This window comes from Euwallacea similis, chromosome 4 (assembly GCF_039881205.1).
Source record: "Euwallacea similis isolate ESF13 chromosome 4, ESF131.1, whole genome shotgun sequence".
In the NCBI taxonomy this organism is placed as follows: Eukaryota; Metazoa; Arthropoda; class Insecta; order Coleoptera; family Curculionidae; genus Euwallacea; species Euwallacea similis.
This window is the reverse complement of record NC_089612.1, coordinates 3,338,245-3,358,850: the sequence shown is the minus strand read 5'-3', so window position 1 is coordinate 3,358,850 and position 20,606 is coordinate 3,338,245. Positions and strand designations below refer to the sequence as shown.

The following is a 20,606-nucleotide window of genomic DNA, read 5'->3' as shown; positions in this document are numbered from 1 at the left end:
AGTTTCAGCTCAAGCTATACAGTACAATATACGAGTGAGGAAGTAATGTTCGTTATGTGTAGTTTAGATTTTACTTTTGCCGGTTTCAGATTATCTAATTTCAAAAATTCCCCTTTGGAATTAAAAAAACAACAGCGATTAATAAACTGGATTTCGATTTTCAAGTCTTTAATGAGCAAGTTTTTCACTGTCTGCACATTAAATGTGACCCTTCAATGATATATCAATTTTATTGAAGTTAAAAGATTCTATAGTGATAATAAATATGCTAAATGACTGCAAACCGCCTTGTCTCGACGTCGCCAGATTTCCTTTTCCATCGCCTGTTTCTAAAATTATGATTAATTTTCAAGTGAAAGAGTTTGAATTTGATTGCTTGTGAATTGTGTCATTTTGACTTTTTAAAGTAATTAAACATTTGGCAATATTAGTTTTTTAATTCATTTTCCCGTTAACGTATAAGAGGAAGTGACGAAAATTCCCAATACTTTAAAATAAACATATTTCATAGCACAATCTCGTCTCAAGAAACGAAACAAAAGATGTTTTCCCAACGTTGCAAAACGTTATCACCAAAACTTTTTCCAATTTTGCTAAACCGAAATATTTCCGCGTCCAGCAGTCTTAAAGACAAATACAGGTAATTCCATTTCTACCCGCAAAACCAGACCTAACTCACCTTTAACACAGCTGCAAGGTATTAGTAGTAGGGGGGGGCACCGGAGGGTGTGCTGTTGCTGCCAAACTCTCAAGAAGTCTCAAAAAAACTGATCTAATAGTATTAGAACCCAGCAATGACCACTATTATCAACCCCTCTTTACTCTTGTGGGGGGAGGAATAAAAAAAATCAAAGACGCTAGGAAAAACGAGGGAGATGTGTTACCAAAAAATTGTACTTGGCTCAAAGATGAAGCTGTTGAATTTGATTTGAAAAAGAACCTTGTTAGGGCAAAGAAAGGAGATGAAATTGGGTATGATTATTTGATAGTGGCCACAGGGATTGTTCAACGATATGAGAAGGTTTGAAAGAAAGGAGTTGATAAAAATTTATGGTGATGGCCAATTTAAAGATTCCAGGTTTAGTGGAAGCCCTGGAGGATGAAAATTCAGGGGTGTGTTCTATATATTCTCCAAAGTATGCAGAAAAGGTGTTTCCAATTCTGCAAAAATTGGAGTCTGGAAATGCAATTTTTACTTTCCCAAATTCCCCAATTAAATGTCCTGGGGCCCCTCAAAAAATTTGTTATCTCACTGATGACTATCTAAGGAAGGTAAAGTTATTTTTATTGAGAATTTCCAATACTTGCATTCTACTTAATCAATCTTATCTTGTACTAAGAATATTGAGCAATAAAAAATATTTAAAAAACAATTATTAATCTCTTGAATCACAGTTTAATATGTACTCTTATTGTTGATATGCTTTTCAAGGAGAAAAAACGTGACAATGTTAAAGTCATGTATAACACTTCATTACCCGTTATATTTGGAGTGAAAAAGTATGCTGACGCCTTAATGAAGCTTTGCCAAGAGAGGCATATTATAGTAAATAATCGAACAAACTTGATCTCTGTTAATGGGGATAAAAAAGAAGCCATTTTCGAAAACCTAGATAAACCTGAGCAGAAAAACACTCTACCAGTAAGGGTTAACTGAAATGTTTTTAATGAGTCTTTTAACAATTTTTCTTAAGTTTTCAATGCTACATGTCTCTCCACCAATGTCCACTATCAGTGCAATAAACAACAACAAAGATTTAACAAATCCTGCAGGTTTCGTAGAAGTAGACAAGGCAACAATGCAGCATGTGAGATTCCCCAACGTGTTTGCTTTGGGTGACTGCAGCTCTTCTCCCAACTCTAAAACTGCAGCTGCAGCAGGTAATTCATTTACATCTCCATAAATCCTTTTGAAAATAAGTCTATTGCAGCCGCCCAAACTCAAGTCGTTTTCAAAAACTTGCAAGCTGTAATGCAGGGTCAAAAAGACCTGCCTTTGACCTACGACGGTTACGCCTCTTGTCCTTTAGTAACCAGTTATGACAAGTGCATATTAGCCGAATTTGATTATAATTTGAATCCCTTGGAAACGTTTCCCTTCAGTCAGGACAAGGAGCGATTGTCGATGTTTCTTTTGAAGAAGGATATAATTCCCACTATTTACTGGACTTTAATGATGAATGGACTCTGGAACGGACCGGCGCTTTTCAGGAAAATTATGCATTTTGGCATGGATAAGCAGTTGTAGACAAATAAATTGCGTAATGGCGATGTATCTACTGGGTGTATATATAGTAGTGATATTTTGGGTGGGGGTTTTTGAACTGTGGATGCTGTATTTGGCTTTAATGCTGTGAAATTGTTTAGCTAGGAAAAATATAAGTTAGAAATTTAATATTTTCACTGTAGTTCCCTCCGTTTTTTAACACAAAAATATAATCGTTTTTATATCTTTATATAGATTTACTAATAAAATGTTTATTCAATGTTACGATATTTAAATAGTTTCTCTATTAGAAAGTTGTATCATTATATATATTAATTATGTATCTTAAAGTGACGATAATAAACGTGTCTTCCGTCTATTTTTGTATTTTTTTTCGATAGATAAGAATTAGAAGTAATGTTTTTACCCGAGATAACGTCCATGCGAATTTCAAGGATTTAAAGCAGTTTTTTTTGTTATATATATGTAAATCACTTTGTTCATTCAATGTATGTAGCAAAATTTCCAGATATTTTTTGTTTTCACTTTATGTAGATGTCAATGAAAAAATATTGATTACATTATCGTAAGATTAACAAGAATTCAATCACTGATTCTTGATGAAAAGGCGAACACCTTTGATTGAACCAATACTACCTGAATGACAATTTGGCTTAAAATTTGTATCTCTATTATCACTATTATAATAATCAAGCAAAGCCAGTAAATCAAAAGCAATTAATAACAAGAATTTTCAGAAAGAAACATTTTCATAATCACCCATTAGTGTTATAGCGTAATTTCCATATCTAAATCTGATCACTTGTACAATGTAAAGACTGTTTTGTACTAAAATTAAGAAAGTTTAAAATAGAATACAATGCAAAGTTACGCGCAATTTGAAACTATTAATATTTTTAATGCAAATGAATGTTTGTCCTTTAGATTTGCCCTAGTTTTATTATTATCCGTGAAATCAAAATCTGTTAAACGTCTAAACAACCAGGCGTAAACATTTTAAAATTCTTTTGGCACATAATTTTAAATTCATAACAATCATGCTTCCCCTAATAGCACGATGAGCTCCTTATACATTTCACAATTATTTCTATATTTTCGCAATGTAAGTTTACTTTTCTTCTGTAATTGATTGCTTTCTTTTTGCCCGTTAAACGAAATATTATTTATACAATTAACATTTTCATACGGAGACTTTCTTGGAAAATATTATAAATCAAACAGCAGTTTACTCAACTTCATTCGTATGAGGGAAGGAAACTTTTAGTGTTGCTAATATTAGCCATGTTTCTTTGATTGTGGTGATTCCATTTTTGTGGTACTTGAACGTGAGAGAAATCTCCGTTTACTTTCCCCAAGGTGGTCCTTTTCCTTATCGATAAATATACTATGACCAGAATTTTAAACTTCTCACCAATACACTTTTTAAGCTCCATATTTGGATCAAAAATCAAATTACTAATCTCCTGCTTTGATAAGATTAAATTACTTCTGATCAAGTAACTTTTATTAATACACTTATAATCATTTTTAATCCTTCAACAAGCCACTATAAAGTTAACAAAAATAACAGCGATTTAATTTTAAAACACGCATTATGGCTCTATGTTGCCGTCGTCGAGAATTAACTCCAGACGAAGATAGGGCTAGGAAGTACACCGAAGTATTCGTTGACACCAAGAAAATCCTGCTTTTGGGCACTGGGGAGTCAGGAAAAACCACCATTATCAAGCAGATGAGGATACTGCATATTAACGGGTTTTCTGATGAGTAAGTCTGTTCAATATGAGAGTTTTACACAATAATTTTTAATTATATTTCAGAGATCGAAGAAAGCGAATTCCCAACATTAAACAAAATATACATGAGTCAATCTATGATATTTTATATAACATGGATAAAATCAATCCTCCTACTCAAGTAAAACTCGAAGAAACTAGAAACTCAGTTGAGTACATTTTGAATCTTGGAACAAAGGAACCTAAAGAATACACTGAAGTAAAAAATAAATCCGTCTTAAAACTAACTTATTGAACGATTTTTTATTATATAGGAATACTTTGATCACGTCAAGACCGCTTGGGCAGACGAAGGAGTCAAAGAAACTTTCCAACGCTCAAACGAATTTCAACTGATAGACAGCGCTGAGCAGTAAGTATTGAACAAAACACAACTCCTTCATATCAAAAACCAAAACTTCGTGAAGCTTCCTGAACAAAATCGACGAAATAAAACAATCTGACTACATCCCAGACAGTAAGGATATTCTCTTCTGTCGCGTGGAAACTAAAAGTATTTCAAAAATCGAATTTGAAGTGCCTTTATCCAAGTTAGAGGGCGGCAAAGCACATTTTTGGATGTACGATGTTGGGGGGCAAAGAGGTGAGTGTATACCACTTAACAGGAAAAGTGTATTAATTTTTTGCATTTCAGGGCATCGCAAAAGATGGATTCAGGTATTTGACGGCATACAGGCGATTTTATTCTTGATAAGCGCCAGCGACTTTGACCAAAATCTCAGGGAAGACCCGACGAAGAATCGTCTGCAAGAAGCTTTTGACCTCCTCAATGACATCCATAGAAGCAAGTAAATGCTTAAAAATTGACAGTAGAACACATTTTATAATTTACTTTCAACATACAGATTTGTGAGGGAGGCCGGGCTTATTGTTTTCCTTAACAAGCAAGATCTCCTGAAGAAAAAAATCCTGGAGCAACATCGCAAAATGGAGTCATATTTTCCCGAATACGCTAACTACGTTCCAGACAAAAAGGAAGAATGGGATGGGAAGGATGAATATGTTAAAGCCAAGCTATTTATGAGGCACAAAGTTTTAGTAATATATAGACTGTTCAATTTCAATAAAATAATTTAAACCTCCTTGTTGCAGACCATCACCTCTGCTCCAGTCAAGATTGAGAATATAGGATTTGTGCCTGGATACAATATAGATGAAGAATTACCACCTAGAGATGTGCATGTGCACTTTACTGTGGCCACGGATACGAATAACATCAGAAAAGTATTTGAGAGTGTTAGACAAATTATACTAAAAAACATCACTGGCACATTATTTTAAAAAAAAAAACGTGTTTATTATAATTATATGTAAATGGAACTTTTTGAATAAAAAACTTACTTAAGCAAGGACCATTTGAGCTGTTCTTTTGCAGTTTGAAAGACCTATAAACAACATCTCTATATTAGTGAACAACCCCTTTAAAGCTACAAAACTAGGTAATACTGCTTGCAGTAGAAAAATCAGTCATTCACCAAAATAGTGAGTGTATGGCATTGGTTACCTGAGCAACTGTTTGCTCTCCTATAGGAATGTCATCGCTTCTCAATGCAACTCTTGACACAACTGAAGAAGAGTCTGCATCAATTATAATGCCCCCATCGCAGATTTCATCCATGGCCAACATCACTATATCTAAAGCTTCTAAAACAGCTCGCTTCTCTACGTTTTTTCTTAGAATTTGGCTTACTGAGTCATATAGGCAGTTTAACACGCTCATTAAAATCAACTAGAAGTAATTAATATAACTCTTGCAACAGTTTTAAATCAAAACATATTGAAGACTACCTCATTTTCATTTGAACTCCCCATGACATAAAAGAACAAATCAACATTACTTTTGTACACGCAAGTAAGCCCATCCAGCATAATAATTTCGGCATTGGCTCTGTGGGTCTTGTTGAAAAGGTTTTTTTCAAAGCCCTTTTGCTCCTTTGATGTGGGAAATATGTTCTTGTCGTAATATTTTGCCAAAATCCGGTTACCATCGCTATCCAAAATTGCGATTCCCTTTACGGTGTACAGCATGGGTTCCTGAAGTTTGGTTATCGCGTTCCATGATAAAAGTAGTTAAATAGGGGTGTGCACTTACTAAAAGTGAGCCCTCCATTGGGATGGGGCGGTGTTTCTTTTGATTTAAGGGTGTCTGAAAATTGGTAGAAAAATCTTTGAAAAACACGTACACAACCGAACGGCTGGCAACGTCATTTGTGTTGGAATGTCACTGGAGGAATGTTGCCAAATTTTAAGAACTAGTTTTGTAATTTTCAAATTATAAATTAAAAAGGTGACTTTATGTATGTTTTTTCGCAGAAAAATAATTCTAAAGCAAATTTTCTCCACACTTTTTAGGTTTGTGAGTCAATGTTTTTGACTTGTTATTGTGCCTTTGCAATGGAAAATAAAAAATCTGGCAAAACTGTATTAGAATCAGATGAGCTGTGTTCCTGTAGGTAAGCAATTCGTTAATATTTTGTATTGCGCAAAATCTTTATAGTCGATGATAGGTTTTACCATTTGCATGAACAAAACAATCATATTTCTAAATCTTAGACTTTCAACCAATCACGAGCGATGATCGACCATTATTTTCTATACGCTTCCTTTTCTAATATATACACCCTCTTGCTTGAATTTGTCAATCAACAAAAAAAATCCGTCGATCTCACAAGGCAGTTTTAATTTTCTGTTTTATTTAATCCTTCTTAATTGTTCCGGATTTTAACAAAGAAATCAGGTCTGTATAACTATTTTCTTCATACAGCTAACCATATTTTTCACTTTTTATGTCATTTAGCCACTATCAATCCTTTTATACTTATGCACCCCCCCCCCCCCCCCCCCCCCTCAAAATTTTATTAATATTGCTTCAGTGTAAAAAATGCCTGAACTAACTGAAATGAACAAATCTGTCCCTATGGAATCGAAGCCTGAAAAGCCAAGTCAGAGTGCTGAGTCTTCAACTGGTATGTATAAAATTCCTGTTAAAAAACTTTTAAACGTTTTTTTTAAATTTATTTATTTAAGACAGCGACTCCGATGAGGAAATTCCTGAGTTAGAGGATGCAGGAGCAGCAAATGCTACTGCGGCAACCTTCCCAGGGGCTTCTATAACAGGCCTGCCCATTGATATGGTGTCAAAGGCTAAGCAGTCCCGAGGAGAGAAAAAAGCCAGAAAGATAATGTCCAAACTTGGTTTAAAGCCTGTAAATCATATTTGCTAGTTTTCTGCAGTTTGTAAATGATAAGTTATAGATTCAAGGAGTCAACAGAGTGACAATTCGCAAGTCCAAAAACATCCTTTTTGTCATTAACAAACCTGATGTTTACAAGAACCCCATTAGTGACACTTACATTGTCTTTGGAGAGGCCAAGATTGAAGACTTGTCTCAACAAGCCCAGGTAGCTGCTGCTGAGAAATTGAAGGAGGTATTTGAATTGTTTTTTAAGGATAAATTAAAAGTTTTAATGATGTTTTTATACATGCGGGTGATGGTGCTGCGGGCACTACGACAACTTCGGTAGCTCCCATCGCTGAAGAGTCCGACGAGGACGAAGATGTGGACGAAACGGGAGTGGAGGAAAAGGATGTGGAGCTGGTTATGTCGCAGGCCAACGTCAGTAAGCCGAAGGCTATAAAGGCACTCAAGAACAATCAAAACGATATAGTGAATGCGATAATGGAGCTTACAATGTAAGCCTGCAGAAGGTTTTGTTGATTTTAGTTTCAAGGAAAAAATTTCTAATATACTAAATTAAGTTGGCCTTTGGTGATATACTTAAAGTCAGTAAATAATAAAAATGATTTGAGCGCTAATGTTTATTGAGTTTAATTGTTACTTATTAAAAATAGAAAATTGGCTAAATGGCGAATGTGTCATTATTTAAATATTTGTAAAATTTATCATATTTCAGGCAAAGTACAGGATTTTTGGTTCCTGCTTCTTCATATTAAGACGACATAAAACATACTTAAGTTGGATGTTATATCATCTACAAGGGTGAGAACCGCAATTTATTTCCCCCCCTCATTCTAGACAATATGGTGGTGGAAATAATTTTCGCTACTCTGACGTGAAAATTCTGAGAATCACAACTAGGGTTTTAGGATCAAATTATTATATATGCCGCTAACTTAAACTTTAAACTTATCTCCACAGAAACCAAAAATCTCCCTGTTTCAAAATTTCTATCGCAATTAACTTGAGATAAAATCAAAAGGCACATTACCAGTCAATAATTTAATTGTTTTAATTCGCTAAGTTGAATTAAAATAAGTGAAACAGACACTAATAATTAGAGAAAGAATAAAGTAATTAGTAAGGATTTGTATTGTAAGGAACGAGTTCTGAAAGCAACATAATTGGACTGTAAACAAAATATGAGAAAAAAAAGGAAAAATCATCAAGAAAACTGAGCTAGTAGGCATGATTGAGAATTGAGTATAAGCTAGTAGATCTGTAAGTGAACAAATAGAGCTCTTATAAACTAAAGTTAAGTAAAGTAAAAAAAGATGTTGAAAGCCCAGTTTTCGGTCATTTTTCCTGGTACATCTTTGGCTTTGGTATAGCTAGGCAAAAGAAACTATATAAAATTTGCAGCTCTTGAAGGCTCAATCTTATAAGATTCTACATCATCATTGCTATAAGAAGAAGCAAAAATAATAATTTAATATTGGTTTTGCATAAATGTATTTAATATGAAATATTCTAAAGAGAGTGCAAAAAGGTTAAGTTTGTCAGGATATTTTACCCATTAATAAACCATCAACTTCCTTTCGTAATTTAACTTTTACTTCATTTTTACACCATTTTCACAATCATACAATAGAAAGCAAAAGCTGAAATTTTCAATGCATGAGAAAAATTATATTCCCAAAAAAAATCTTTAAAAAACTATAACAAGTGTGGTGTTATCAATCCCCAATTTAACCAATTTCTCAGATTCCCCCACTATGAAACCTGTTAAACAAAAACTTAGAGGGCCTTACATTTAGGCGGACCCGTTATAATAATAAGTGCTTACATATGTAACTTTTCTGCATTACCAATGCGAAAAGAATACTTAGCAATATATAAGAATCAGCCAACACTACAGTAGTCCCAGAGAATAATTTTCTCCACTCAAAAATTAGGTTAGGAGTGCCTCTTGCCATTGACTTGACATAATCTTCAGTTTCCTTGTAAACCACTCGCTGTCAGCTGAACTGCAGTGGTGCAATTTTGTTTGTCCATTAGAGATCAGGATTTTCGTTACACTTTCAGACATCTTTAACCCAAAATTTGGTTAACGCACGTTTCAAGATCAAAAACACTTTTGGATATAATAACCAGGTTACATTAAATGTTCCACGAATCTAAAGGAAGAGTACTCAGGAAATTACTTACGTAACTGGTACGATGGAAAGCCAGCACACCTGCTTCAGAACATTACTCTTCTAGCAAGAACCCTAAAAATATTCCTTTGTAGATTACCTGTTAATTGTAAAGCAATTCTAGCTACCAAGGATGGCATTTTAGATGAAATTTCCCTATGACTATTACGATAATGGAAAAATGATGATTCTGAACCAAATTCCATCTTTAACTGTTAAGTTTATTAATTAATGTTTTTTATTGTTGCTGAGAAATCAACCAATCTGGCAATACTGCATGGGAATCAGCTGCTGGTCTATGGTCTCAGCACGCAAGCAATTCGCTCATTTTTATATATTGCGCAGGTGTCATATTTCAAATCAAAGCATTCAACCAATCACAAGCTAGTTTCGGCCATTATTTTCTATATCCTTTCTTTTCCAATTTATACACCCTCTTTCTCGAATTTGTGAATCAACAAAAAAGTCTGCCGATTTCATCGAATTTCATCAGGTAATTTTAATTTTTCATTTTATTTAATCCATCTCAATTATTTTCGGTATTTTAACGTCGAGATTACGCCCGAACAACTATTTCCTTCACACTATAAACAGTATTTTCTATTTTATATCTCATTCAACAACTAGAAAACCATCGATAGTTCCCCACCACAACCTTCCATTATATAGAATTCATATTGCTATTTAGTGCAAATATAATATTTTAACTTTTCTCAATTTACATGATGACTTCAAACCAAGGTTTCGCAAATATTACATCATTAGAAATCTCAACGATTCATGATACAATTCTTGGCAGTCTGAAGTTACCAACAGTAACAAAATAGCCTTCAAATTTGCTCTCTATATTAGAGCTAATTCAATCATTCTTGTAGTCCGAAACACTTTAAAAATGCCTGAACTAACTGAAGTGGACAAATCTGCTCCTGTGGAGCCAAAGCCTGAAAAGCCAGAACAGAGTGCTGAGTCCTCAACTGGTAAGTTTAAAATTCCTTTTAAAAAACCTTGAATTGTTTTTTTTTTTTTTTTAATTTAAGACAGTGACTCTGATGAAGAAATTCCTGAGTTGGAAGATGCGGGAGCAGCCAATGCTAATGCTGCAGCCTTTACAGGATCTTCTGTAACAGGCCTGCCCATTGACATGGTCTCAAAGGCCAAGCAGTCCCGAGGAGAGAAAAAAGCCAGAAAGATTATGTCCAAGCTTGGTTTAAAGCCTGTAAGTCATATTTATAAGTTTTCTGCAGTTTGTAAATAGTACATTGTAGGTTCAAGGAGTGAACAGAGTGACAATTCGCAAATCCAAAAACATCCTCTTTGTCATTAACAAACCTGATGTCTATAAAAACCCTGTTAGTGACACTTACATTGTTTTTGGAGAGGCCAAGATCGAAGATTTATCTCAACAGGCCCAAGTGGCTGCTGCTGAGAAATTCAAAGAGGTATTTGAGTTTTTTTAAGTGTAAATTGAAAGTTTCAATAATATTTTTAAAGGTTAATCCTGCGGGTGATGGTGCTGCTGGCACTACTACAACCTCAGTGGCTCCCATTGCTGAAGAGTCTGATGAGGACGAGGACGTGGACGAAACAGGGGTGGAGGAAAAGGATGTGGAGTTGGTTATGTCACAGGCAAATGTCAGTAAGCCGAAGGCTATAAAGGCACTCAAGAACAATCAAAATGACATAGTGAACGCGATAATGGAGCTTACAACGTGAGCCTGAAGGCCATTCTATTAATTTTAGTTTAAAGGAAAAAAAATTCTGACGTACAAATTTAAGTTGACCTTTAGCGATGTATCTAAAGTCAGGAAATGAAACGATTTGAGCATTGATGATTATTGGGTTTTATTTAACTGTCACCTATTAAAAATAGGAATGTGGAAAAATTGACAATCTGCGTTATTTAAACGTCTGTAAAATTAGTCGTGTTTCAGATATAATGCAAGGTTATTGATCTCTGTTAGAGCTGACTAATAGAAATCGAGAGTATTTCAACGTTCTTGTGGCAATTAGTTTGTAAATTTGATGACATTACCTATTAATAATTTAACCTTTAGTCTTACTTTACGATACGAAGCTGAATTCAAATAAGGAATAAAAATGTATTTAATGAGAGAAGTAAAATGCATGTAAAGAATAAATTCTGAAAACTTAGGCAAACCAAAAGAAGTTTAGCTGAAAATAGGAAGGAGAAAATCGAGCTAGTAAACAGAAGATCAAACAATTAGTAAAGCTACAAGTAAAGACAAAAATCTCATAAACTAAACCAAAGGCATTGAGAGCCCAGTTTTGAGCTGTTTTTTCTCGAGTATGTTCAGCTTTGGTTTTAATATCACTTGCCAAACAAACGTAACTAGTGGAAATCTACGGGTTTTCTATAAGCCTCATCATCACTATGAGAGAAGAAAAACACTTTTAATAACGGTTTATTGTGGATGTACTTTATATAACTTCCCCATATTACCATCGTGAAAAGAATACTTGACAATATATGGGAACCAGCCGACGCCGGAATGACCTCAGCGAAGGATGCCGGGCGTCGGCATCGCCAAATAAGGCATCTGAAAGTGTTTTTAATCTCGAAATGTGGGTTGACCATATGGTCGGGATAACTTCTAATTTATCGGTCCGGACAGGTACGGCTTATACAGCTACCAGGGACCCTGACAATAAATCAATAAATTTTCGTCCTACGTTTCACCGAATTATTATATGTAAAAACTGGTATTTTATTGGGATTTTGAACTTTATCCTAAATTGAAAATCATTTATTTTTCTCGACAAACTGGTGAATAATATTTACTGACAAACAACATAATAGTTTAATTTAAATTTTCTATGCAGTGATCGTGCAAGTGCCCATACAGCCTTAATGTGGTGCCTGAAGTACGGTACTGCCACTCGGCCAGTTATTTTCGATTATTACGAGTACCGTGCACTTTCACGTGAGCTCGAACTCACGCAATACCATCATATGGGTGTAAAATGAATGGACGCCATGGAATTGCGTCTTCTTTTAGCACTGTTTACTTGTTTGGCTTCTGCGGTTAAGAAATCCTCGCGAAATGCATTCGTGTAAAATCTATACATGTTGTTTCCCAAAATTGCTCATATATTAAATAACAGTACTTTGTTCTACAAATTCTCTCATATAAGCATATAATTATTAAAACTGGGAATTAAGCATGCATAATAGCTTCAAGGAGTGCAAATATGTCCTCGATTAACGGTGAAGAATAGGAAACACGCTAGCCAGTTTGCATTAATGTTTTTGTACCCGTGAAGGAGTATTTCTAAGTGTATTGTTACTTGCGTGGGTAGTGACACCTACTACCTACAGACTGCGTGTTTATGTGAATAATTTGAATCCCTGCGGAAAGCCATATAAGGGGATATCTGCAGAATTGCTTAGGAAATTAAAGAAAAGAGGCAATTTTGAATAATTATTCAAAGAGAGTGAACTTCTAATTGCTGAGCTGCAGAGCTACGTTGCTAGCAGCTCGTTTGTTCTCCACCAAAAACTTCCCAATAAATTGTTTTATTTAGCAAATTTGCCTGACGATCTCTCACATTAAACCACAATAGGTACTATCTTGAAAATGGAAACAGGATTTTTCTCTTACTTTATCGAGTTGTGCGGGGATGGTCTGTAGATTAACGATACCTGCTATAGGTCATGTGGAAATAATAGCTAAAATTCATATCAGACTTTTTAACCGCAGCTGGTCAACATGACAATGAATTGAGAGGAAGCAGAGGTGTAGTACATGAATTTCTCTATAATCTAATCTAATCTCTGTAATAATTGTTACAGAAAGTACAGATAAAAAGAAGATGTTTACGTCTTCCCACTAAATTAACTAAAAAGAAAAACTAATTAAATTAGATCATCTTAATTAAACTTGGTCTATAACACAAATAATTCGTTAATCGCAGAGGTCACACGCAATTGCTCCGTGTTCATCTGTATATTGGGGCAATAGTCGACAAATTTGTCGCTCATACTCTCATTTGCCTATATTTGTTACTGATGACAAATCATTAGAAGGTGTAAAACTAATTATTCATCAGTAATAATTACCTAAAAGAATCGGATTGGCATAAACAGCACCGCCCTACTTTTTAAACCGTAGATGCAAACCCGAATCAAGCGAGATCCGCCGGCCGGTGCTGCCTTCTGCGCAGGTGGGGAGCCGGTATATAAATGTGCCCCGGCGGCGGCCATTTTGCATTTACAAGAAAGTCATTGGCTCTAACGTTTGTGTTTTCTAGTTAGTTTGTACATTTATATATTTTATATACAAAATGAGGGAAATCGTGCACATCCAAGCCGGTCAGTGCGGAAACCAGATTGGAGCTAAGGTAAGTGTGTAGTTTTTGGTGTGAAATTATCGAATTTTGTCGGAAAATCGAAGCCACTTCGCCCAACCGCCATTGTCGAGACGATGACCTCAATCCACAGCCAACTGAGCTAGTTTTGCATTAAGAAATTGTCTCCCTTATAATTTTTCTTACCAGAAATTAAAATTTTTATATAAAAAAATGGTATTTTTCGCGAGCCGGCACGCCCGACTTAAAATTTCTGTTAAAACCTATTAGCCGTTCTGATAACGTCGGCCACATACACGATTCGAGCCGGTGGAAGTTAACGGTTTCTTGGCGTCAGTAAACGTACAGCGCCTGCTTTTCATTGGTCTAATTTTGAATACTTCTAATTCTATTGGCCGACGGGGATAACGTGACGATCAATACGCAAGCCAGGAGGGCCTTAATTGTTATTTGAAACCTGATTGAATTTGGGTGAATCGATTTTAATGTGAAATTTTAAAGAGAGTTTATTGTTTTAATATTTGTGCATTTTTATTAGGGGATTTAATTTTTTCCCATTACACTTGTGTCAGTTTGGCAACGTTCCGAAATATACCTTTTGCGGTTTTCCTCCTTTTGTTCTAAATTTTACATCATAGGTATGCAGCCCTGTTGCATACGTGTGCAGATAAAACTCTTTGTGTGTAAAGATTCGTTTTTTCTTTTGCTCTGAACCAACTTTAGATAATAAAACATTCTTAATTCGTCGTTGTTGTATTGTATAATATCCTCATAAGGTTTTCCTTATCATATTAACACTAATTTTGCATAATTACCAATGAGCTATTTGTCAATATTTGTGACTGGGGTTTTTTCCTTGGTACCATTTTTTACATTTGAAATTTTTCCCCTTTTGAGCCAATCGGAACCAAGTTATAAAACGTTTCTGTTATTTCCGTAAAATGTTTCTAATCGAGAATCTACCGGCAAAATTAGTGAGTCGTTTGACAACATTGTCCAATCGCCCTTTAGCACATCTGTTATCTCTTAACCTATGGAAGGGCGCCTTGTTGTCGACCTGAGTAAAAAATGAAATACGTTACCGTTATTGAGGTAATCAATGTAGAGTAACACTTTCAATAATGTTATTTTTCGCTGGTCAATGTAATCATTATTGAGCTACTTACGCACTGCTACTTGCACATTCTATACAGGGTCATTCACGGTGAGTGTCCTATTAAAAGTTCACGGGGTTGTAATATAGCTAGAAATCTGAAATTTTGGATACCCATGTAATGGAGTTTGATCTATTCAATTAAAATGTTGGTTGCCAGATGTATGTGTAAATGAACACAACTTTGTTATTTCAAATGGCACAGCCAGTATTTTATTAGATTTTCGAATTGCCCAGAAGATTAAATAATAATAATAATTAATACCTGTTGTAACTGGAGCCCCCCATACTATAACTGTATCATTCATTGACTGGTAAAAGTGGACATCATCCAATGAAATTGGACATATTATTGTGCCCATGTTGATGGCCAATTTCCGTTACAAAACAGCATTCAGTGCCACCGAAGCGCATCCATTCCATTTTCTCCAGTCCAACGATTTCTTCCTTGGCCTTGTGCGGTGGCGATTGCAAAGTTCAACATCCTCTCGTAAAAAATCCACTACAACAAGAAGGTTTCATAAGGCACTTCCCATCATGTTTCCACGTAGAGGCTGATGGACCGTTGTGACAGTTAATTTTAACCTGAGGTTTTTCTGCTCTACATCTATTTACGTTTTTCTAAAAATACATTCTTGCTTTATAAAATGGAGAAATAAAATTTATGATGAGATAACAGTAGATTGGAAAGGTTGCCTTCTTGAGATGATGTGTTTTCCGTCAATTTTAGATTAGCTAGCCTGAAGTCATCTTTTACTTTGTCATTAGTGATATCGTGATTACTTCACCTTTAATAATCGTTATTATTAGAGATAAAAGCTGGGAAAATGGAATAGAAAGTAATAGATTCAGTAGTGTTGTCAAGAAGTTTCACTCGTGTCTGCATTTCATCGCATGTCAAGTCGAACCCAATAATAAATAATATGAATGAATTCTAGAAATAACAATGATCCAATTCGTGCTACATTTCACTTTATTAATTCCAAGAATTTGTAGTTATCCTTATCTAGAGCAAATCGAATTTAAGTCGTAGAGGGATTTCTCAAGTTTTTTTTCTTGCAGCCATTGAAATAAACCAGTTTGCAATGATCTATTTTACAGTGGGCAGACTACACTTACTCAATCCTGCACTCGCTTAACCATAAACGGGATGTCGTTAATTGGTGACGCAACTGCTTGTCTATATATAGCAGTGACTTGAATCACAAACAAATTTGCAAGAGACCTTTACCTGAATTTGCGCTCAACTACACATTAATTTCATGGTGGTGTATCCATACTGTGATAGGCGCGGCAACTTTTCAGCTGTCTATCTTGGCCTTGTAGGTACAAGCCATGTGTAGGATTCCATAGTTGAGCGTGTGGGTCTAATAATAAATTGGGATGTTTTAAGTGGCGGAGATCAATAGACTCGGCCGGAAAGAGACTTATCGATTGGAGCCACACCTTTGCTTGTCTGCCTGGCGACAAAACTCTTTGAAGGGCGGGGTTTTGTCCTGCAGTGGAACTTAATATACTCGTATTGAGCTTCTAGCCCTTGTTTTGTCGCTGGCTGACGTCATCCAACCCAACTGTGCCTGGGGGAACAAAACTATGGTTGAATGCACGCACTTTTTTCGAGACGTTCGTTGTTAAATCAATAAATTTAACGGTTGACATACGTTGGATTTTTAATTATTTATATTATTTATTTAGACTATTTTACTTCGTTTGGCAACATTGTTTTTGGTTGAATTTCCATGTCATGGTATAATTTAAGAATTAAATTAAAAAGTCTGTTATGTGGCTTCTTATTAGAAAATTCGCATATAAACAATTCAAAAAAAACACTTTGAGGTCACTATCCAAAATTAGTAATTCAAAGCTTCAATGACTGCACTACTTGTAATTTCTAGTTATAGTAAAGGCGGAGGAAAAATCGATTGAATACTTAGAAATATACTAAGATCAACTTCGCAAAATTATAAGTTGAAATGAAGAATCTGATTTGTAACATTAATGCAAAACGATGCAAAACAATTTTCGACTTGGAACGTAGTTGCAAGGTATTTCACATTTACCAGTATAATATAGGAGCTGTTGATTGTTCTTGAAAACTGCGTTCGAAATTGGCTTCTGTTTCAACATCGGATGAGGTACGTTTCTTGAACGGAATTTATTTTTGATTTTCCGAATGTAAAATCCTTTCATTGAGACACAGGAAGCTTTTTGGGTACCAAAATAACATTAAAAAATACAATAATTAATGCGAGATTGTAGTATTGTAAAATGATTTTTTTCAATAAAATAAATAGAAAATGTGTTATTGGCTTTTCAAACTAGTAGTTCATGTCAATTTCTACCAAATACTTCTTTATTTTCTCTTCTTCACTATATCTTTGTATAACTTTTTTATTTTCTTTCAGTTCTGGGAAATCATCTCTGATGAACACGGTATCGACCCCACTGGCGCCTACCACGGCGACTCCGACTTGCAACTCGAGAGAATAAATGTATACTACAATGAAGCCTCTGGAGGCAAATACGTACCCCGTGCCATCTTGGTCGACCTGGAGCCCGGCACCATGGACTCTGTCCGGTCCGGCCCCTTCGGACAGATTTTCAGACCCGACAACTTTGTCTTCGGACAGAGCGGTGCTGGTAACAACTGGGCCAAAGGTCACTACACGGAGGGTGCCGAATTGGTCGACTCAGTCTTGGACGTCGTCCGCAAAGAAGCGGAATCCTGCGATTGTCTGCAGGGATTCCAACTGACACACTCTCTTGGAGGTGGTACTGGTTCCGGTATGGGAACTCTATTAATTTCCAAAATAAGAGAGGAGTACCCCGACAGGATTATGAACACATACTCTGTAGTCCCCTCGCCCAAAGTATCCGACACAGTAGTGGAACCGTATAACGCCACTCTATCCGTGCACCAACTTGTTGAAAACACAGATGAGACTTACTGTATCGACAACGAGGCTCTCTATGATATCTGCTTCAGAACTTTGAAACTTACTACCCCAACCTATGGAGATTTGAATCATTTAGTTTCATTAACCATGTCTGGAGTAACCACCTGTCTGAGGTTCCCGGGTCAATTAAATGCCGACTTACGTAAACTCGCAGTCAACATGGTTCCGTTCCCACGTCTCCACTTCTTTATGCCCGGATTTGCCCCTCTGACATCACGTGGCAGCCAACAGTACAGAGCCCTAACAGTTCCCGAACTTACCCAGCAAATGTTCGACGCCAAGAACATGATGGCCGCTTGCGATCCCCGACACGGACGTTACCTTACCGTCGCCGCAGTCTTCAGAGGCAGAATGTCGATGAAAGAGGTTGATGAGCAAATGTTGAACATCCAGAACAAGAACAGCAGCTATTTCGTCGAATGGATCCCCAACAATGTTAAGACTGCCGTGTGTGACATTCCTCCCAGAGGTTTGAAGATGTCTGCCACTTTCATTGGAAACTCCACCGCCATCCAGGAATTGTTCAAGCGCATCTCCGAACAGTTCACTGCTATGTTCAGGAGGAAGGCTTTCTTACATTGGTATACTGGTGAAGGTAAGTTGTAACTTCGCTGTTAGATGATTTAAGATGCAGCAAAAATTTAAACGTAATGTGCTTTCATAGCGTTTATTTTTTTATGCATGTTGGTTCAAATACTAAGCAGTTAGACTAAAGTGTCGTAGGGCAAAATTTAGAAAAGTGGGCGTTATTTTTACAAGATTCATCATAATAGAATGCCATTTTGATTGGAAAGTCAGAATTTCATGTTCGAGGCATTACTGGACTGCACGTTCGATTTAAAAATGTAATCTAAACCGACGTTTATATGAATTTTAGGTTTACATACATTGATTTGCATGTAATCTATAATTTACTAAATATGTTGGTTTTCTTAGCTAAATAATATTTATTTAAACGTATTCAGGTATGGACGAAATGGAATTCACTGAAGCTGAATCTAACATGAACGACTTGGTGTCCGAATACCAACAATACCAGGAAGCCACCGCCGACGAAGACGCGGAATTTGACGAAGATCAGGAACAGGAAGTTGACGAAAATTAAATTCGCACTTTTTAATAAAAAAATTAAGTGAATGAAATTTTCATTCACTTCTTAAATTTTTTCAAATCACAATTTTTCTAAATTGTGATTTATTATTTTAAATTTAAACAAAATCCCGATTTTTTTAAATCGAAATTCTGTTTAAGTTACAAATAATTATTTGTCATTTTTTTTTCGCATGTTTGTTTGACACTTTCGGACATTCCCTCCCTAAAAATTATTTCATGAGACTGAGTTCGTTCTGCTAAGTTTTTTTTGTATTTAATTAGTAATTTAATGTTTGTTTTTGCGTATTTTGTGTTCAGGGAAATAGGCATTGAAACACTGCTTAAAGCCACAACACATGCGAATTTTTTTTTAATTAACTGCTGTTTTTAATTCCCTCGCCCGTTGGTGATTTTGTTTTGGCAACATTGTAATATTTTAAGCTTCTCATTGATTGATTGCCAGTTTTTTACACTTCAAAGCTTTTAAGATCGAAATTAAATTTTTTTATACATTAAAATTTGTGTTTTATTGCGTTTAAAAGTAGGAAAACATCTCATGAGGTCGTTTTTCTATACTTTCAAGATTGAGCGGTTAAATCAGCGACTATCTGAGAGTCAGCTCGAAGTGCATTCATCCACTTCAAAATTCTTCAGCTACAACTTGTTAACATAGAAAACACGTAAATTGGTTCCAATAAGGATTTTCATTTACATTTCCTTCGGTAATGCATGACAAATACTGCATATTCGATCAATACTCTTTTAAGGGCACCACGTACGTCTAGTGAATCATCGCATGATTTGTATTCCTCTTCAGTCTGAGTCACGTACTTCATAAATTTAATTACATAATATTTACGTTGATTCCTTTAAATATTATTTCGTGGGTATGTGCTCATGATCATGCTATATGCGTACATTCAAAACCTATTAAAATAACAATACAGGGTGTTTCAGAATAAGTCTACCAACTGCTTACTGGAGTAGATTCCTGCGACTGAAATAAAATCCGTACGAACATGTGTCCGTTTTTGTTTCCTATCTGAAATAGAGTGTGATAAAAAAATAATTTTTTTTTTAGCTTTCAACAAGTCCGTTCTGGTATCAAATTTTTTTATGAACATTGGGAAGCGTAAACTAGGTCTACAGACACATCTTGCAAGCGGAAAAATGTTAATTTCACCACTGTTGTTACCATTGATGTGGTCCTAAACATTTTAATCGAAATATGTGATACGTCACTAGTTTTTTTAAACATTTTCATATTTCTGTGAAAAAAAGGTATTTTGAATATTTTTTACATTAACCGTTTTCATGGAAATAAATGGAACGCAACAATCTACAACTGAGACATCGCATAATTCATTCGTTCATTCACACATTAAAAAGTATACCAGGAATTTTATAAATAGTGGGCGATAATATGCGAAAAAAGGTCGAGGCATGCATTCTAGCAGGTGGAGGGCATTTTGAACATTTATTATTTAATTATTTTATAGGTAACGTAATGTACCTAAGTTAGTCTTGTAGTTTTAATATTAGTTAACAAGTAGTGTTTTTTTTATGAAAATGCGTAACGTTATGGAAAATATTCAAGATACCTTTTTTTTCATAGAAATATGAAGCATTCAGAATTTTTTTTAACCAGTGGCGTATCATATTTTTCGTTTAAAATGTTAAT

General features: G+C 35.3%; 7 protein-coding genes across 7 annotated transcripts in view; 6 read left to right on the top strand and 1 right to left on the bottom strand.

Annotated features, from left to right (window-relative positions):
• The first annotated feature begins 456 nt into the window (after positions 1–456).
• Positions 457–2,585, top strand: Sqor (Sulfide quinone oxidoreductase). The gene is made up of 6 exons (XM_066388819.1): positions 457–640; positions 691–1,021; positions 1,072–1,272; positions 1,433–1,642; positions 1,695–1,881; positions 1,932–2,585. Exons 1-6 carry the CDS (start codon positions 543–545, stop codon positions 2,246–2,248), a joined length of 1,344 nt encoding a protein of 447 aa, XP_066244916.1. The 5' UTR covers positions 457–542; the 3' UTR covers positions 2,249–2,585.
• A 1,084-nt stretch (positions 2,586–3,669) lies between these two features.
• On the top strand, positions 3,670–5,373 carry Galphaf (G protein alpha subunit f). Its single transcript, XM_066389189.1, has 7 exons — positions 3,670–3,994; positions 4,048–4,222; positions 4,278–4,375; positions 4,431–4,606; positions 4,658–4,811; positions 4,869–5,061; positions 5,116–5,373. Exons 1-7 carry the CDS (start codon positions 3,822–3,824, stop codon positions 5,302–5,304), a joined length of 1,158 nt encoding a protein of 385 aa, XP_066245286.1. The 5' UTR covers positions 3,670–3,821; the 3' UTR covers positions 5,305–5,373.
• On the bottom strand, positions 5,307–6,236 carry zetaCOP (COPI coat complex subunit zeta). Its single transcript, XM_066389190.1, has 4 exons — positions 6,116–6,236; positions 5,812–6,057; positions 5,528–5,752; positions 5,307–5,408 (listed from the first exon to the last, which is right to left on the bottom strand). Exons 1-4 carry the CDS (start codon positions 6,131–6,133, stop codon positions 5,361–5,363), a joined length of 537 nt encoding a protein of 178 aa, XP_066245287.1. The 5' UTR covers positions 6,134–6,236; the 3' UTR covers positions 5,307–5,360.
• Positions 6,237–6,436: 200 nt separating this feature from the next.
• LOC136408045 (uncharacterized) overlaps positions 6,437–20,606 on the top strand; it is an 87,925-nt gene continuing 73,755 nt past the window's right edge. The window contains exon 1 of the mRNA XM_066388797.1: positions 6,437–6,444. The gene's annotated coding sequence lies outside the window, so the exon portion shown is untranslated. The remainder of the gene's footprint in view (positions 6,445–20,606) is intronic.
• On the top strand, positions 6,697–7,845 carry LOC136408408 (nascent polypeptide-associated complex subunit alpha-like). Its single transcript, XM_066389357.1, has 5 exons — positions 6,697–6,760; positions 6,897–6,989; positions 7,051–7,229; positions 7,279–7,459; positions 7,507–7,845. Exons 2-5 carry the CDS (start codon positions 6,905–6,907, stop codon positions 7,719–7,721), a joined length of 660 nt encoding a protein of 219 aa, XP_066245454.1. The 5' UTR covers positions 6,697–6,760; positions 6,897–6,904; the 3' UTR covers positions 7,722–7,845.
• LOC136408304 (nascent polypeptide-associated complex subunit alpha-like) lies at positions 9,751–11,227 on the top strand. The gene is made up of 5 exons (XM_066389206.1): positions 9,751–9,890; positions 10,273–10,374; positions 10,435–10,613; positions 10,663–10,836; positions 10,889–11,227. Exons 2-5 carry the CDS (start codon positions 10,290–10,292, stop codon positions 11,108–11,110), a joined length of 660 nt encoding a protein of 219 aa, XP_066245303.1. The 5' UTR covers positions 9,751–9,890; positions 10,273–10,289; the 3' UTR covers positions 11,111–11,227.
• On the top strand, positions 13,603–19,443 carry LOC136408057 (tubulin beta-1 chain). Its single transcript, XM_066388818.1, has 3 exons — positions 13,603–13,756; positions 17,282–18,428; positions 18,799–19,443. Exons 1-3 carry the CDS (start codon positions 13,700–13,702, stop codon positions 18,936–18,938), a joined length of 1,344 nt encoding a protein of 447 aa, XP_066244915.1. The 5' UTR covers positions 13,603–13,699; the 3' UTR covers positions 18,939–19,443.

Coding starts and splice junctions, on each gene's coding strand:
- Sqor (XM_066388819.1), top strand. CDS start 543: ATGTTTTCCCAACGTTGCAAAACGTTATCACCAAAACTTTTTCCAATT. Junction 1,022..1,071: donor TTGTTCAACGATATGAGAAG/GTTTGAAAGAAA, acceptor GCCAATTTAAAG/ATTCCAGGTTTAGTGGAAGC. Junction 1,882..1,931: donor TAAAACTGCAGCTGCAGCAG/GTAATTCATTTA, acceptor AGTCTATTGCAG/CCGCCCAAACTCAAGTCGTT.
- LOC136408304 (XM_066389206.1), top strand. CDS start 10,290: ATGCCTGAACTAACTGAAGTGGACAAATCTGCTCCTGTGGAGCCAAAG. Junction 10,614..10,662: donor CCAAGCTTGGTTTAAAGCCT/GTAAGTCATATT, acceptor AGTACATTGTAG/GTTCAAGGAGTGAACAGAGT. Junction 10,837..10,888: donor CTGCTGAGAAATTCAAAGAG/GTATTTGAGTTT, acceptor ATATTTTTAAAG/GTTAATCCTGCGGGTGATGG.
- zetaCOP (XM_066389190.1), bottom strand. Junction 5,753..5,811: donor GGAGTTCAAATGAAAATGAG/GTAGTCTTCAAT, acceptor AATTACTTCTAG/TTGATTTTAATGAGCGTGTT. Junction 5,409..5,527: donor GAGAGCAAACAGTTGCTCAG/GTAACCAATGCC, acceptor TGTTGTTTATAG/GTCTTTCAAACTGCAAAAGA.
- Galphaf (XM_066389189.1), top strand. CDS start 3,822: ATGGCTCTATGTTGCCGTCGTCGAGAATTAACTCCAGACGAAGATAGG. Junction 4,812..4,868: donor AATGACATCCATAGAAGCAA/GTAAATGCTTAA, acceptor TTCAACATACAG/ATTTGTGAGGGAGGCCGGGC. Junction 5,062..5,115: donor TTATGAGGCACAAAGTTTTA/GTAATATATAGA, acceptor TCCTTGTTGCAG/ACCATCACCTCTGCTCCAGT.
- LOC136408408 (XM_066389357.1), top strand. CDS start 6,905: ATGCCTGAACTAACTGAAATGAACAAATCTGTCCCTATGGAATCGAAG. Junction 6,990..7,050: donor GAGTGCTGAGTCTTCAACTG/GTATGTATAAAA, acceptor TATTTATTTAAG/ACAGCGACTCCGATGAGGAA. Junction 7,460..7,506: donor GAAATTGAAGGAGGTATTTG/AATTGTTTTTTA, acceptor ATGTTTTTATAC/ATGCGGGTGATGGTGCTGCG.
- LOC136408057 (XM_066388818.1), top strand. CDS start 13,700: ATGAGGGAAATCGTGCACATCCAAGCCGGTCAGTGCGGAAACCAGATT. Junction 13,757..17,281: donor GAAACCAGATTGGAGCTAAG/GTAAGTGTGTAG, acceptor ATTTTCTTTCAG/TTCTGGGAAATCATCTCTGA. Junction 18,429..18,798: donor ACATTGGTATACTGGTGAAG/GTAAGTTGTAAC, acceptor AAACGTATTCAG/GTATGGACGAAATGGAATTC.